Source organism: Spea bombifrons, chromosome 13, assembly GCF_027358695.1.
Source record: "Spea bombifrons isolate aSpeBom1 chromosome 13, aSpeBom1.2.pri, whole genome shotgun sequence".
Classification (NCBI taxonomy): domain Eukaryota; kingdom Metazoa; phylum Chordata; class Amphibia; order Anura; family Pelobatidae; genus Spea; species Spea bombifrons.
In genome coordinates, this window is record NC_071099.1 from 12,124,452 (window position 1) to 12,141,724 (window position 17,273).

The following is a 17,273-nucleotide window of genomic DNA, read 5'->3' on the forward strand; positions in this document are numbered from 1 at the left end:
AATTGTCTATTTTGTAGATTAATAAAACATTAGCACAGAAAGAAGATTATTAAATTGCCTCTGAAGCCGGGTGCTAATAATTTAGGAGAATAAAAATAGAGCGAGTCTCCCTCGCGGAAATAAAAAAATAATATATCAGAATATGAATATATTATTAATTCAGAGTATGTGAACTTCAGCTGGTGGAGATATATTTTAAAATTATGTTTTTTTTTTTTATTTTTTTATTAATTAACTCAGATACATGCGACTTTATGCCTAAAGGCCACCCCATTGATTACGTTTAACCCTTGCAGACCACCTACTTCAGCACTATTCTGGTTGTTATAGTGCCCTTGAACCTTTTCAGCTCTGTTGACTGAAATATGGGTAATTTTACCCATTACGCTAGCTAAGGTGTGGTCTTGGCTCAGATGATATTTTCAAGTCCTGTGAAAGTAAGCTTCCAATGGGACCCTGGTATGGAGGAGGACTTGGACTGGCGTTAGGGGACTTCTCCAACCAGACGTCTGGGACTTACGATGGTTGGCTCTAAATCCAAGGTTCTATTAGAAGGTTGGCTCCAATGGAGTGGTCACGCAAGGCCACTCTCTGGCTGATACACAGCTTGAGGTAGACCATGAAATCTGCTTTTACTTGTAAATGAAGTAAAGCGTCCTTTACTTTAGATAACAAAAATAGGCATAGTCATCCCTGTCCGAGAGAAGATGGAGTCTTTAGTCAAAGGTGATACCTTTTATTCCATAGTTTCTTTAGATACAAGAAGGCGAAGAGATCTATTAAGCTGGAGCGTTCTTAGTCACCCAGATAATGGATAGAGAATGTGATTATTTAAGGAAGCACAGAAGTTCAACATCGATATCCCCCAAACTTGGCCTTCGTTTTAGAATTTAGAGTTATGTCCTCGTTACTTACCATTTCCATGGAGTTGTCCACGGACATCAACGTCTGGAGACGCCTCCGCTGCAGCATGTTGGTGAATTCCATGTGGATTGGTTTCATGGCACCCGTGTATCTCATTATCCAATGTTTGTCCGGGTTGGGGGCATAGTTATAACTAGGGGTGCTAAAATACAAGAAAGTCTACAATTAGGTCTAACTTCTACAATGAATGAAAATGTAATTCTGAAAGTGAAGTCAAAAAGTAGAGGAGAGGAAAGAGGAGGTCAGAATGTTTGCTGGGTATGAGGGGATCGCAGGGTTCTACAGCCCTAAAAGCCCCGATAATGTGTATAGAAACAGCAGGAAACGGCTTTATACATTAAATGGTAAATAAAACCCCATTATTCTTCTACACAAATACCCAGCGGTAGGGAATAAAGTCAAATAAAATGTCTATAAAGCCACACCTTCAGCCCCGCCTCTAACCACACCCCCAAAACATATGTGCCCCCTCCGACAGTTCGGGAATGCTGGGAGGTGTGATGTTGAATTTATTTCTCTTAGAAGGGTGTTTAATTTTCCTTTAATACTACAATATGTGATTATTCTACAGAATAATGGGTTCTGCCGTAGAATCTTAACTATATTTTAGCAAGTAAAAAGCTGAAATCATCGTCGTTATAAAACTTAATTTCCATCTTCCAAATTAAATTAAAATCGCTTTTGAAGCCTGCATTCATAAACTTGCCGATAAAACATAGTTGATATTCGTGATAACCAGACCGGCAATCACCCGACGCGTTTATCCGGCGTACGAAACGACTTTATTTAAACGGCACCTATGACAGTAACGCTAATGTCTACCCCCCCTCCCCCGCTGTGAATACCAATTAGTGTTTTATGATTCCCGCAGCATTATTGATTTTGGTCACGGCTTCCAAACACCGTTGCTTCACGATGAATGCGTCGGGCCCTTCTACTTTAACTAAACATTCCGTTTGAGGATGCCGTAAAACCCGACATTACATTTTTTTATGTCTTTGTTCAAGAATCGCTTTGTTCTCGGCGACAAAAACAAGGTGACGGTTACAGCAGCCAGGGTCCACGCAGCTTGGATTTAGTCTGGAATCCCTGAAGAGCATTTATCAATTCTCTTCTGTTGTTTGATGTTGAGGCAATTACATCAGACCAGGGGTAGATGACATCATGATGCCCCCCCCACCCATATTACACAGCGGTATCATAATGTCACATGGCAAGTCACCCTATTTGAAGGAACCATTCTTTGGAGAAGTACAGGCACCGGGCATTACCCACGTTCGGGACCCCAGCCTCACACAACGCTGGCTTTGAAAGCCATTCACCAGGACAGTTGGCAGCTATGTTTATTTCACTTTACCGCACAGACTGGATTAAGCGAGACCTAGTGAAAAACCCAACACAATAGATACTTCAGAAGCTCTATGACTTACATGTGCTGTGAAGCGTTGGGGAACAGTTGAGAGTACTGGGGGGCAGAGTCTTCGGGGCCGTGTGGGGCCGCATGGCTCAGTACCATCAACACCGGCCGGTGAGGATACATTTTCTTGGATGTACGGAAGAAGCTGATGCTGTCATTTGTGATGAGATCCGTGAGATAGTCCTGAAAGGAGGAAAGAAAGATTCTGGGTTCTAGGTTTTTCCTTCACCGACCCAAGAAACTCTCAAAAAATAACGATAGCCAAATGTAAGGTTCTGGAGTTTGTTCTGGAAATCATGTTAGAAATCATTCAGCTACAATATATATATATAATAAAAAGCTGAAACCAAGTCTCAACTAAAAACCCAATTCTTCAAGATAAAGACCCAAAATACTAGAAAAGATTGGTTCAGAATTTGGGGACATCTTCTGAACTCCAAGACGTGGATTCATCATTCCCAACTTCCATGCCTTCTAGCCGTTGCCCTTCACCTTATTTCTGCCGTTATAGCTTCTTTACTCGGCCCTCAAATATCAATACAAACGATTAGCGCTTGCAAAGGTTACCGTGGAAACCTTATTATCTAGATGATCAATCTTTTACAAGCACAGTATATAGATATAAAGAGATACGCGCACAAAGGACCTTACGGCGTAGGGCACTGCAGGCTGATCAATACAGCCTAATCATTAGATCGTCAATTGCCATTACTGTCAGAAGAGACGCAAGAGAAAGCGCCTTAATCTCGGCTCGCGCCCTGCGTGAATCAATCAGGGTATCTGACGACGAGTCACACAATCCCTGCGGATCGATCGGTACCAGGCAGGTCTCATGTAAGGCCTGGAAGAGTAATGCTGTACAACACGCTGTCACGCTTCTTAAGATCAGCCTACTGATCCGTTAGCCATTGAAAAAAACATTTTTTTAACTGGGTGTTTTTAGGAGACATGAACTCACCCGCTTCTCTATGCATTATGAAGGGCCGACCCTTCCTGGAGGAAAAGAGTCCTTAACGTTAATTATCCAGGACCGGCTCAGCCCTTCGTGCGGCAGAAGCTCCCCACGGTTGTCCCTTTGTAATGCATAGAGGAGTCAGGGAGCTAAAATATTAAAACACTCCTACGGCTCAGGAAATGACCGATGGACTCCTGATACACCGCAACAATTAGAATGTCCGAGCCTCCTAAAATCACAGACTTTGGTTCGGACAATCCAGGGATCGTTCTTTTCCTAAACACTGTCCTGAGGGGTCGGGGCGAATAATACCATCACCCATCGGATAATGCGGTCCGGTTCGCAGGTTGAATGTTTGTTTTTTTTTATCTGTCAACACACTATACGCTGCCAAAAGTGAGGACATGCCACAGTTCTCCATGCACACCAAAAAGTTGTACCCACCTTGTAATAGTCGAAACCGTGTTTTTCCTTAACTCCGTTACGGCAGAGAGTATAATTGTAAAACCGAGAATTTTTAATTAGTCCGACCCACTCTTTCCAGCCAGGGGGAACGTAGGAGCCGTTATATTCATTAAGGTATTTGCCAAAGAAAGCTAGAGGAATACAAGGAGAGAGGAAAATGTTGTGTCACCGGACAATGAACAAGCGCCGTTTGTGTTCTGATGTCGTAAGGTTTGTGTGTGGCCACATCAGTCCTAATTACAGCAAGCTTATTTTATGAATTGTCATATGTTCTGATGTTGACCTGGCCAAATGGGCCAAGGGGATGGAGAACGTCAAGCGTCACATGCAGGAGAGATAGAGCCCAGAAGAATACATGATGTCATATAAGACTTATTAGAACTTTGGAAACAGATTTCAAAGACCTAGAGATATCATAGAATATTAAAAAAAAAAACTTTGACTCTTGGTTTATTCCTTATCGAGGATAATATGTCTGTCCAATGCTAACTTTAATGTGATAATGAACCTCAAAACATGTGCTGGAAGGTAAAACAAGGTGCTCAACTGTTATTGTAAGGAGGTATCTCCCAAAGGTGCTCATCCTGCTAGATATAATTGGATGCTCTACTATGTTGACCAAATAAACCTAGGAGTGGTGGAACAGCCCGTTAAATGGGTCCATACATCTCCATCAGGTCCTGTCCTTTGCTTTCAATACTACCAATACCCTATAGAAGAACTCCAAGGTCCTTAATAATTGACCAAAGAAGTCCTCTACTGACTGTTAAAGTGAAGAAACATCTAGTGGGGTTCTTTGTGTCCAGCTCGGCCATTTTCCCAAACCAACCTGCTTTGGTCGAACATAATTCCTGTTTCTAACATGACAATTTAAAATTTTGTAGAAATTCGAGTTCTTTGGCCAGCTCACACAATGGTTCTTCACAAGGCCTTCTATAAGGTAGCACACTAACAACATAGCTTTACTCTTCTGAGACCTACAGGGAATTTTAGGTGAAACATTTTTTGGATGCTTTTCTGCCAAGCCGAGTCACACAATATTTGCAAAAAACAAGTGTGCTGTGAGCGTCAGGATTGTTTTTTTGGAAAAGAACTGGTTTGGACGCCTTCCGTTCCAGCAATGACCTCACTCGAACGCTGCGAGAAAGAGACCCAAGAAGTTTCGTATATTCGCAAGCATTAAGGTGGAAAATTCCAATTTATTTTTTTTTGCGTGATGGAGGTAGACGATATGGGCCACACCTTATAATATAACAATATATATAAAATAATAAAATACAATGCATATAATATTAGCATTAATGTTATTTGGTATAAAGGTGAATTTTATGGGTGAACAAAACTGAAAGAAGAAAACTGGATGAAAGAAAAGATGGAGAAATAATCTGGAAAATATATATTTTTTAGAATGGTTTCTGCAGAACAACCTAGATAAGGAAAATGTTAAATTATAGGTTTGTTGCTACATCAAAAAGTTTTTCTAAGTGTTTTTTTTTTTTTTAAAGACATTTTAAGCAAGAGCAAGAGAAAGAGGTTTAGAATGTCAAAACTTAACGGCAATCTCAGAAACTGAAGGTGAAGGTAGAGGTCCTCAAGATCTCAAGGGACAAACCCTATCGGGAAGTGGTGGGTTGTGAAACTGAAGAGTACGAAAGAGATTTGGCCCCCAAAACAGTCAGATTTTGTTCCCGTCATAGTACTCTAGGATAAACGCCACCGCTAGAAAGTTGTGGGGAAATTATCCTTTTGTTGATGGATTCCGAAAACCGTGTGCCGGGGGAATATTTTTTTCCCCACTTCAAAAAGAGAAAAAAGAAGCTAAGTGCATCTTCCCGTTTAGTTATGGAAATTTCCAATATAAGTATCCTTATACCGTAGAAAATATTTCACTTTTTTATGAGAAGAAAAAAAAAACAACTTCTGCCATTTAAATATCAAGACTCTGGAGTCAGCATGGAAAGAAAAATAAACATATCTCTGAATATAAACATCTGCGAGAAATGAAAACCACCCAAAAAAAAAAGTTTTCTTAAGCGTTGCGTCCAATTAAATCTCAAAACTCCAAGCCAACGTACTTCCTTTCACTAAAAGGTCACAGAAGTCAGAGAAGATACATTGTAACTGCCTAAAGAGACTCGACATACAGCGCGTTAACCACCTCTTTCATGCAGGGGAGATTCCGGAGGCAACGCAATATTTCTTTGTTTCTAAACCCGCGATATCCTTATTCACCACGACGGGAGAATTATCAGTGATCTAGCAAAAAATGGGGGGAATCTGATTGAAAGAGCCCGACGCACCTGACATTGTCATTGGATATCTTTAAGGATGACCCGCTACTATCCTTTATAGCTACAGCTTGGACAATACTCTGTAATACACTTGAAAGACAGACTAGTATGAGGGCCTTGGTAGACCTTTGTCTAGAGGAAGCTAGAAAAGGTCTCCCAAGTTCTGGAATGTGACCTTCTCATAATATTTGGTCATTGCTCACCTGAATTCCCAATCTAACTTGGAGGTTGTAACTCATGGACGGTGCCATAAAACGGACAACAAGAATCAATTTTTGGGTTTTCTACAACTACATATTTGCCAACGATCTTGGACTTCTTTAAAAGTGTTCCAGTGCCCTTGAGGACAGTGTCAGAGACTGCTAAGGACAGGTAGAAGACGGTCTCCTAGGCTTGGAGACCACGGAGGGTGTATGAGGTTGGTCTGACGCTGAACTCTCCGTCACCTCAATGAGATCCATAGTGTCTTAATTGTCAACCTTAAAGGCTGCTCTTGAAAGCCTCTTATCATTTCAACGATCAGCATGAAACAGCCGGGGGATTGATGTGTTTTTTCCTTATAAAACAATTAAAACTGTATTTGCTTAAATCGTGACATTTCAGTCTTGGCCCCCTTTCAGTATCCTGTGTATCTTTTACATGGTGTATTGCGTTTATACAGGAATTAATTACAATCATTCCTGCGCTCGCCTTGCCAAAAAATCAGATGGAGACGTCCAGAATGAAAGAGTCTTTGCAAAACAGATCTCGGCAGGAGCCTCCAAAAAAATGCATGTGGGTGTCATCTGACTTGTGTACAAATTCGAGGACGTCTGTTAAGTAAACCATGTTGCGATATCGCATTAACTCCTTGACTTAACAGCAGTTAACAAAAAAGAAGCAAAAAACCCCCATAAAATTATCATATTTAGGGTTTATTCTTTCGATCTAATATGTTGTTTCTATGATTAAAATGATTTAGACTTCTCAACATGTTAGGGCATACCAAGGAACATTCATCTGGACCAAGGGGATGCGAACCAATGACCACCTAGGAAAGGTGTGGAGAGCTTGACCATCGAGTGGGTGGGGCCAATGGACATTTCGACCAGTCAGGGGCCTAAGTGCTCTGTTTTTTCCCCCCATGAATTTCCTTGGAATAACCAGATCACTTGGATATCTGGTGTCTACGGAAAGGCCAGGAAGTGCATTCTCTTTAAGGTTTGGTCAGGGGAAGCGAAAAGACGCGTTGATAGCCTTTTAGCGTGCCCTAAATTAACAGAAACGTGAAACAAACTGTTTCCTGTGAACGGCTAAAAATAAATAAATAAATAAAAAGCGTGAGTTGTTTAAAGCTTATTAACATAATCCCCCCCAAACACACTTTCCATCCGCAAAAGAACACAAATGCAATTAGCGATGCAAATTTGTTGGCATTTACGTTTGTTAAAGAGCACAACAAAGCTGTTAGCAATTTGTCAGCTAATAGACTGGGGCTTAGAAATACATCTATAAAATATTTTACGCCTCGCAGAGGCAACCTATTGTTTGTGCGTCCTACCCTGATGTGTACAGGGAACAAGAAGGTGATGATGTCAGAGGAGAAAGATACATTTTAATATAATAGGAAAATGGAATTGCGGAGATCAGAAAAAAAATAAGACTATTAAGATCCAAACTTGCTTCAACTGGAGGCCAAAAAACAGGAACATCCAATTAGAACATTTGTGGGTCTCAAAAAATCTGTGTCCATTGGTGAAACAAATTTGGCCAAGTCCTGGAATTATTAAAATAAAAGGAGTATGGAATGTGGGGAGAAATGAAAAGAACAAGAAAAGGGGAGGAAATAGAACAAAGGCGGTAAAATGAAATCTAAACAAATAAAATAATTCAACGTTGGCCTTCATTCAGATGTTGAGTCTGGGTAATGACCACAGCGGCATCACGTATAGAACGTTAAGAGTTCATTATTAAGTTGGAAACATGTCAACTCTACCCCAAGTCTACTTGGGAAAACCCATAGGTCCTCCTCAACGGATCGCCGTTCCCACCTGTTCTGTATCCGGTGTTGTTTAGGTATACGGAGAACGTGCGCGTCTCATGCTGGGCCTGCCAGGACGGAGATGAGCAATTCTCGTTGTTGGTGTAGGTGTTGTGGTTGTGGACGTACTTCCCGGTAAGGATGGAAGAGCGCGAAGGACAGCACATGGGCGTTGTCACAAAGGCGTTAATAAAATGGGTGCCCCCTTGGCCCATAATCAGTTTAGTTTTATTCATCACTTGCATCGAACCTGCAATTACAGAAGGGAAATGCCATCGTTATAATTTCTCATTGGCCGGATAAGGTTCTAATTCAGAACACTGACGTTCACGTACAGATTGTGTCCATTTCTGACCATTTACGCAAAGAAAAATTTGATTTGTTAAAATGCTAAAAGTACTAAACTCCTAAAAGCCGAAATCAGGCGGATCCAGCGGCTTCTCTTTAACAGTAACACGTTTCTGGTGTCGGAACAAAATGTGTACTTGAAAGGCTAGCGGCTGACATTATCGGACATCAATAACACTTCTCGAGGCGTGCGGATCGTTAAGGTGCACCTTTACATTTTCACCATCTCTGGCTGTTTCCAATAATGTTTATCAACTTTTTAAAGCGTGTCATGCCGTGTAGGAAGCTTAGAACTTCGGGAAAGCCTTCGGCATAAAAAACAAAAAAAAAAGGAGGGAGACATGGAGGGCAGTTACTTGTCCGTTTGAGTCAAGATACAGAGAATACACTCACACTAACCTTCATAGCTCTCAACGCACTTTAAAGAACATGAGAGTTACCCCTCCGTACGTTTGGGATTTCTCTTCCTCTCCAACGCCTTGTGTTCCACAAAATATATCGCCTTCTCAGGACTGCGCAAGCGCCAGATACTCCCCTCTATCCAGAGACAGCACTGGCTTACATGAGATATCTAAGGAGCCTAAGGGAATCTACGGTGATCCCCACGTACATGCGCATTGGGCGTCCATTTCCCCATTGATGTAGCAAAGGTCACGAGATAACGTTCTGGGACGTCACAAAGGGTCTTTTTAATTATTTAATTAACCCAAATTACTAAGACATTAATATGAATTCCATGGGGGGGGCATTCCGGTTCAGGACCACCTTTTTTTTGGGGGGGGGTAGAATAATACATATGGTTGGAGTAGCAAGAAAAGATTCTCAGCTATGGTGGTTCAGGCAAAAAGCCAAATTGTAGGGAAATCCTGAAAAACAGGGACAGCGTGCAAGGGATAAAGATAGATATCCAAACTGGATAGGCCAATTGGATAGCGTCTAACCCTTATAAACAAAAATAAATAAATATTTTTTTAAGAAAGATATTTTTGTCATAATATTCCTAGTTTGGGTTTGTGTTGTGTTTTAATGTTTACATGTTTATATAGAAATGGCAGAAAAAAAATTATCCAGTTCTGAACAGGGAGAAAGATGCGGGAGAATGTTGTTGTTGTTGTTGTTGTTGTTTTATTTGACGTGTTATTAAAAAATGATCGGTTGGGTATGACAGAAGCATCTGTGCAGACAAAACAGTACAAGCTAACGTCTCCCCCGGAGAACGCTAACCAGTCCTTAATAAAATCGCTCTGGTGACAAGTGCCTCGTAGCTCAACAATCATTGATATGAAAACATATGATCTAATCTCCCTACGCAGCCGACGAGCTAATTCAGACTGACAGTTCTGTTCAAGGCCGAACTCCAGAATATACTTCCCGGCAGTCTTAAGTAGGCCAGCTTTAAATATTTAAACTGCCAGCCAAACAAACTAATATTTAATCACTACAACCTTTTAAGCCGAAGCTCCGTGATACGGAACACAGCTAAACATTTGTTACTGTTGAGATGGAACTTTGGGTTAACTCATCACTAGCCGGAGAGAGAGCCCGACCCAATGAGAACGGGGTGGCTTTTGCTTTGTGGACGCAAAGTCCTGGGGTTGAGGTAGAAGACTGGTTTGGAGAGAATGGAACTTTTAGGGCATGAGCTGAAATCAAAAATCGACAAATTGGGTGATATAAAAAAAAAAATAACTGAAACGTAGATGGTTCAGCGCACATTGGCCAACCCAAAACACCTGAAACTAGAGGGATTAGATCACAGACTCATAGGCCAAGCAGAGAATGCATTCAGCCAGGACACAAATGATGCCTTGGAACTTCAAAGTCAACCCCCATCCTTTTTGGTTTATGGCCAAAAAAGGAAACGGCTCCTAGGAAGGCCATTGCCACATAACTAAGCCTAAAAGCTTACGAGACCCCAACCATCAAGGCAAATTACGTCCTGGCAACCAGCGTTTACGGAGTAACATGATTAAACATCCTCACAAAACACGAATGATGGACACACCACTCAACGGAGGTCCTACTCAGCTCGCATCAGCGTCCATATGGTGTCTCGGCCAAGACACCAAAGAGCTGCATGGAACCCAACGTATAAGGAGAGTTAAAGGGAGGACTTACGCCTGCTTTAAAACATTTATACCTGGTTAACAAGTATCTTCCCAGCAGAGTATGTCCGATTCCGTCTAGTCACCACCAGTGTTGTGTCAGACACATGATACGTTTAATCATTGTTTGAGACCCACCAAAGTTCCCGTTTTGGTGTTAGATCTCTCAACGTTCTAACATCTACATTCTCTACCAGACCTACCAACTTTCTTCAACAAGGTTTCAATAGACAGTCATATAAAAATAAGATAAAAGTTAGGTGAAACGGCCCATCTTTATCCAAACGAAGAATGCCATTGTCTCGGTTTCACAGGAGCCTAAATAATAAAAGCCTTGCTTCGGTAAGTAGTGTTATAGGATCTGACAAGTGTTTTCTGGACCAGCTCCCTCCGGTAACGAGCATTAAGGTCCGTGTTAACGCGTACAACCAGCGGGAGATATACAAATGGAATTTCCCTGTATACTAAAAGTTTGAAAGGATTTGAAAAAAGACCGGTGACGCGTTACCTACCGAGTATGAACAACGACGAAATGATTTAACAATCATAAAAAGAACTCGTAAAATTATTGAGGGTCACCCCTCCATCCATCCCCTATAAAGCATCTAAATCACTATTTTTAATCATTTCAGGATTGCCCCTCAGCACAAGTGGGTTAACACAGACTAATTGTATTTTTCTTTAATTCTGGAATCATCTGGAATCATACAAGAAAATTTTTTTAAGAGATTCTCGGGGAAATGTTTGAAAACTGCCCATAATGTAATTATTAAGAACATTCCATTTGTTGCTATTAATTATTTGACTTTAAACAATACAATCAAATTTTGGACGTAACCTCTTAATAAATAGTCTTTAAGACCAACTTTTCCTGCTTCGATGCATCGCCTCCCCAGCTGCGGCTTCTCCGTGAAATAAAACGGGTGAGTTTGGTAAGGTTCATATTATAAGTTGTTTATTAGTTTGATGACGGATTCCTTATATTAAGAGTAACCTTTTAGAACGTTTTATGGAACCCAGACCACTCACCCAGTTCTACATCTTGATCGTCGGTAAGGACAAGGATGATGTTTGGCCGGATGTTCCTACGGTCTCTCTGAAATCTCCCCTTCAGACGTTGTTTGGACAGGAAGGGAATATTAGCCTCGGCCGCCGCCATCACAATTGTTGTCAAAAGTGCAAGGACGATGATTTGCCACTGGGCCATCTTTAGATGCGGACGGCTGGGACCACCAGCGGTCTCTACCGGAAGATCTTTCTTTGACGTTCAGTAGCCCTACAGAGGAAAGAGACCAAATGTCCATTACATTGTCATTTATTGGTCATTTTTAACCCAAGCATTAAAAGCTGTCCAACTGGCTTCCTATGATGGTCCCAAACCTGGGAACTTTCTAAATGAGCTGCCCCTTTGACCCTTGAAATATTAGCCAATTAATAGCCCATTGGCTACTCGCCAAATGTGTTACTCATACGGCTCTAATCCCGGCCCTCATGGAAACCTTGACTTGCCGTTATTTAAAGATACACTTTATTGAGTCACCTGCATTCAAGCAGGGATATCAACCATAACATACTGGGAGCAAAACCAATTGGAAGTATTATATATTATCACAGCCGGGGTAGAATAGGAAGGATTCAGCTGCAGACTGTGTGAGAATCTGCCCCCCAGACCCTGAAACCCCAAGCATGGGGCAAATACCCGGAGAGCTCCCTAGGCATGCTAAAGAATTATATGCAGAAAAGACAAATATATCAATATGAAGCATTTTGTGATTAGAAAGAGAAAAAAGGACGAGGTTTACGTAATTCCTCAAATCTAGAACCAAAGGGTGCCCCCAAAATATACCTATTTCAACGCAAAACAGGAAACCTGTGCATTAGGAAACATATGTTTATGCCTCAAAATAAGAGAAACTATCTGTGATTGATGCCACCTTGAAACATCCTTCACGCAAACACTAAGGATGCATAAGAGGACCAAACTTATAAAGATTTATTTCCATACGTTCTATGCAAGGTTAGCATCACACCTGTAAAACCATCACACCTGTAAAACCATCACACCTGTTGCCATTTCTAAGTTGCCCTCCTGGCCCCGGCTAAGACACCTGTCGGCGGTGTCCATGCTGCTTACAATTATATATGTTATAAATACTTGTGGAACTTAACACTCTTTTACATGCTAACGGTTTAGTGTATGGTTTACGGTCTCTTTTGTGTTTAAGGAAATAAGTCACACAATCCTTAAAACTGTAAAATGGATTATTTTAGGGGATAAGAGAATTCCAATGGAATTCTACAAAGAATAATGTTACCTGCGAGTGATATGTCTCCTCGGTTTGGGTACAGATTACGCTTTAGGGGCTTTTCATAAAACACTAGATATTAACAGGCGCATCTTACAGCCTTCATTTTACAACACGCTGTCAATCCGGGGCCACGATTCTACCCGACTCTTAAATACTACAAGCTGATCTATATTTCATCGGTTGCCCGCCGGAAACTAATGTGATTAAGGAGTTTAGGAAACACAATAAACTTCGCGACGGAGGCATAAGTGATTTATAAACCACCTGCCGGGTAGAGAAAAGTCACTTTCCTCTTCTTTTTTACGACGTAGGAAGAGAGGCAGATATGGATTATTCAGGCCCCTGGATCAGTCATGTGCCAGCTCGTACTGTTCCAGACACATTTCAATCAGTGGAAATCCATTAGCGATGATTGCCTTGGGTTAAGCAGTTGGTAGACGGAGCGCTGCAGATGGGTCCCGTAAATATCTAAAGGTTGATGGAACCCGTTAGAAAACAGAAAACGTCACAGGTCAACACATTATATCTACGACTCTCAGATGTTCGGTTTTCGGGCGGCAAGGCAGAAGAATTGAGCAAAAACAATACATTTGATGAAATAATAGAATGCTTGCGTAGCCAGCGCTGCAACAAAGTTACAATTTCCTGCCTACATAGTAACATAGATTGAAAAAAAGACCCAAGTTCATTAAGTTTATCCTGGTTGTCGATCCAGAAAAAGGCAAGAACCCCACGTAGAACGGATTTCCAATTTTGCCTCATGCACTAGGTACTGGTCCCATGGTTAAAATTCTGTTCCTATCCCCATCCCCTACGCCCCGGAGCAGGCGGACCAAATGTAAAGTCCATGGTGTTCAGGCTGAGATGGACTTCTAACGAAAACCGATGTCATTATAAAACCGGGTAACTACTCAACCATGTTTGGTTCAACATTCCTTCTTCTAATCTACACCCAACGATATGACAGGTTTACCCCTTATGGCGCGGTTTACTCCACAGAATTTAGCTTGTTTTACATTCTCTTTTCTTCTGCCTTGTCATTTTTTTGGGGGAAACCAGTATATTTTATATGGTCGTTGAAGTTGGTATCGAGTGGAGTAGAGCAGCCAAGACGTTTGCAGCTGTTGGCGGCGTCTCGCCGTGTAAAAGCCGAACATTACAATTACCGGGGCCCTATTCACAATCACTGGCCACCTGCTTGCGGTGGATGAATGGGACAGGGCACGGAGCTGATAGTAGAGTACATTTTAATTAGACTATTTGGCAGTCGGTCCGGAGGCCTTTCCCACTTTTGTTTCTGGAATTAAGAACAGTGGGTTGGGAATTAATGGAACCCAGTAGGCCCTGCGCGTTCTAAAGTAGTGAGAAACGCTTTGCAATTAGACAGCGGCTAATCTCTTCTCTCGTATGACCCCTGCGGTATTCTGGCCGTAAACCAGCTGGTACCTGAAAACCAAAGAGGTCATATGAATCACAAAGAACTTGAAGGCGGCCATGACACATCTGGCCCAGATCCTTTTTTTGGTCCTTCTCTAACATTGACGTTAATCTTACACCAAAATTCTTGAAGTATAAGGCAGGTGGTGATAACCTATGGCTGACTGGTGTTGGTATGTGTGTATGTATGTATGTATATACCGTATTGGCTCGAATATAGGCCGCACTTTTTCCCCCCACTTTAAGTCTTTAAAGTGGGGGTGCGGCCTATATTCGGGGTCTAGCGCCCGGGCAGGCAGCGGGGTTAGGATACAGATCCCCCGCAGCGGTGCAGGGGACCCGTATCCTACTCCCCGATACGCTCAGACAGCCTCCCCTGCCAGCACTTCCCACGGGGGAGTGCCGGCATGGGAGGTTGTCTAAGCGCATCGTGCGGACCGTCCGCACGATGCATTTTACCTCTGTCCACCCCCGACTTACCGGAGCAGAATCCCGGGTGTCTTGCGGGGCCGGCGGGGGACATCTACGCAATACGCGTATACAACTTCCGGTGTCGGCACATCCAGCACACCCGGTAAGTCGGGGGGGGCAGAGGAGGACAGTGGCAGCATATCTCGGGGGGGACAGTGGCAGCATATCTCGGGGGGGGGCAGTGGCAGCATATCCGGGGGGGGGAGGACAGTGGCAGCATATCTCGGGGGGGGGAGAACAGTGGCAGCATATCTCGGGGGGGGAGAAGGACAGTGGCAGCATATCTCGGGGAGGGAGGACAGCGGCAGCGTATCTCGGGGAGGGAGGACAGCGGCAGCGTATCTCGGAGGGGGAGGACAGAGTGGCAGCATATCTCGGGGGGGGGGAACAGAGTGGCAGCATGTTTTTTTTGGTGCTTTTTTAAAGAAAAAAACTTTTTCTTTAAAAAAGCACCAAACTTTTAGGGTGCGGCCTATATACGGGGGCGGCCTATATCCGAGCCAATACGGTATATATATATATATATATATATATATATATTCACAGTATATATTACATATAACATACATATATTAAATGTCATGTCATACAGACACCAATTTGAAATAATAAAAATAATCATGAAATAAGTTAATGTAATAATGTTAAAAGTTGGGTAAGAAACTTTCCCTTTAAGCCACATTAAAATTCTATTTATTTTACTTTGGGTTCTGGGAAGATAAATGACGTCGAAGCCATCACTCAATCAATAAGCCGGCATCTGAAGTAGCGAAAGTCGGCTGGAAAGCGAGGAGTCTGAGCTGATGCGAGACTCGCCCATTGTCTGGGAAATAAAAGCTTTTTCTTTAGATTGTTATCTCTTCTGTTTGTTTCGGGCAGATTTTTCAATATCGCGACAAAGTTTTCAATCAACCTTCGCCGTCAAGACTGAAAACAAAGAACGCTTTAACGGAATAAATTCTATTACTCTTTAAATTTGTCCGGTCATCGGATGGCGAGAACCGGCTAAATTGTACGGGCGCAGGTAATAACCCCTTACAACCAATTTTAAAGGGCCGGGATCACCATTCCTCGAATAAGAGTTCTATAAGAGATAAGAGAATATAGCTATATATATATATTTATATATATATATATATATATATATATATATATATATACATATAACACACAAACAGTGATGGAAATACAATTAGATACTTTGTAACTGCTGAATACTCTTTTAAAAGGGACTTTAATGCAAATTATAGCTGTGGGGTCCCTTTAAATTCACGGTGTCCCTCTTGTAAATGTAGGGGGAATCCACAGAATCTCTGCCATATGTATTTATGTCTTTGTCCGCCCCAAGTGCTTTCCGTGCATGAGATGTGTCCTCTTTACGCGACATATACTTCCCGGCGGTCGGCTATGTGAACACTCCAGGCGGGGGTCTAACGAGACCCCCTTACACATGCGAGGAAAATAGGCTCCCTTTGGTTTCACCATGAAAGCTTTCCTGCCACTGACTGGCTCTACGCAGCCAATCCGTGGCAAGAATCCTAGGACTGCGGATGGGCATGGGAAGCTGCAGCTTCTCCCTAAGGTGAGTTTATTTAAAACAGAGGCGCTTCATGGGAAGTCCAACCATGTTTAGCCAAAGTTCCACCTACACAGCCTTTTTATTTCTGGAGAGGAGTACCCAAGCAGTGTTTTTCCTCCAAATGCCCCCAAAAATTAAAATTATTTCATAGGGAAGATTATGATAATATTGCCCTTTTTGACCATAACCAAAGTACGCCGGCTTGTGCTGGCCCTTTAAGTGCTCTCTGGTTACGGGGGCAGCTGCCCCCTCGTGGGATCGAAGCAGCCCCTCTCATACCCAGCTGCAAAGCTTCCAGTCACAGTGGGTATAAGACGTTCGCATTTTCATCCCTGAGAGTTTGGGCAACATCCAAGTTGGACACAAAAGTGAAATAATTACATTTTTAATGTGTCGGGCTCGCCTTTGTCTGTTTGGACAAAAGCCCAGAAAAATAATAAACATGAAAAGGGCGCAACGCGTTCTGGAGGCGACGGCATTCGCCGGCCGAAAACGCAGCCAAGACTCGTGGTATTTTATTTTCTATGTACCAAAGTACAGATATCTTGACCGGTTTACATGATTCTTTTACAAAGGGAAGAAAAGAAAGTGAAATGTTAGCCAATGATGCCAAAAAATAAACATTTTAAATATATATATATATATATATATATATTTAAAATAATAATAATAATAATATATATATATATATATATATATATATAATTACTTCTTGTGGCTTCACTTATTTTTCAGGTTAAAAAACAGTAATATTATAAAAAAAACTATACAAAAAATGACCACTGTTTTGAGGGCCTGATAAGCGCTCATCTCTTCTCAAGCTGCACGGTATCACGTCCTTATCTTACTGCATTGAGGCATCCGCGTCTTAACCTTCCCGTGCATCAATTTGATCAATGAATGTCAAAACGTTAAAGAGGCAGCCACATCACAAGCTGATTGGTGGAAAATC

At 42.0% G+C, this 17,273-nt stretch overlaps 1 protein-coding gene across 1 annotated transcript in view; it reads right to left on the minus strand.

The window, feature by feature from the left end:
- Nucleotides 1-17,273, minus strand: part of SULF2 (sulfatase 2) — a 79,644-nt gene that overhangs the window by 13,122 nt on the left and 49,249 nt on the right. The window contains exons 4-8 of the mRNA XM_053452941.1: nt 11,555-11,801; nt 8,083-8,322; nt 3,741-3,892; nt 2,355-2,524; nt 916-1,066 (exon numbers count right to left, since the gene is read on the minus strand). Of these exons, the coding sequence (XP_053308916.1) occupies nt 916-1,066; nt 2,355-2,524; nt 3,741-3,892; nt 8,083-8,322; nt 11,555-11,732 (891 nt within the window). The 5' untranslated portion in view covers nt 11,733-11,801. The remainder of the gene's footprint in view (nt 1-915; nt 1,067-2,354; nt 2,525-3,740; nt 3,893-8,082; nt 8,323-11,554; nt 11,802-17,273) is intronic.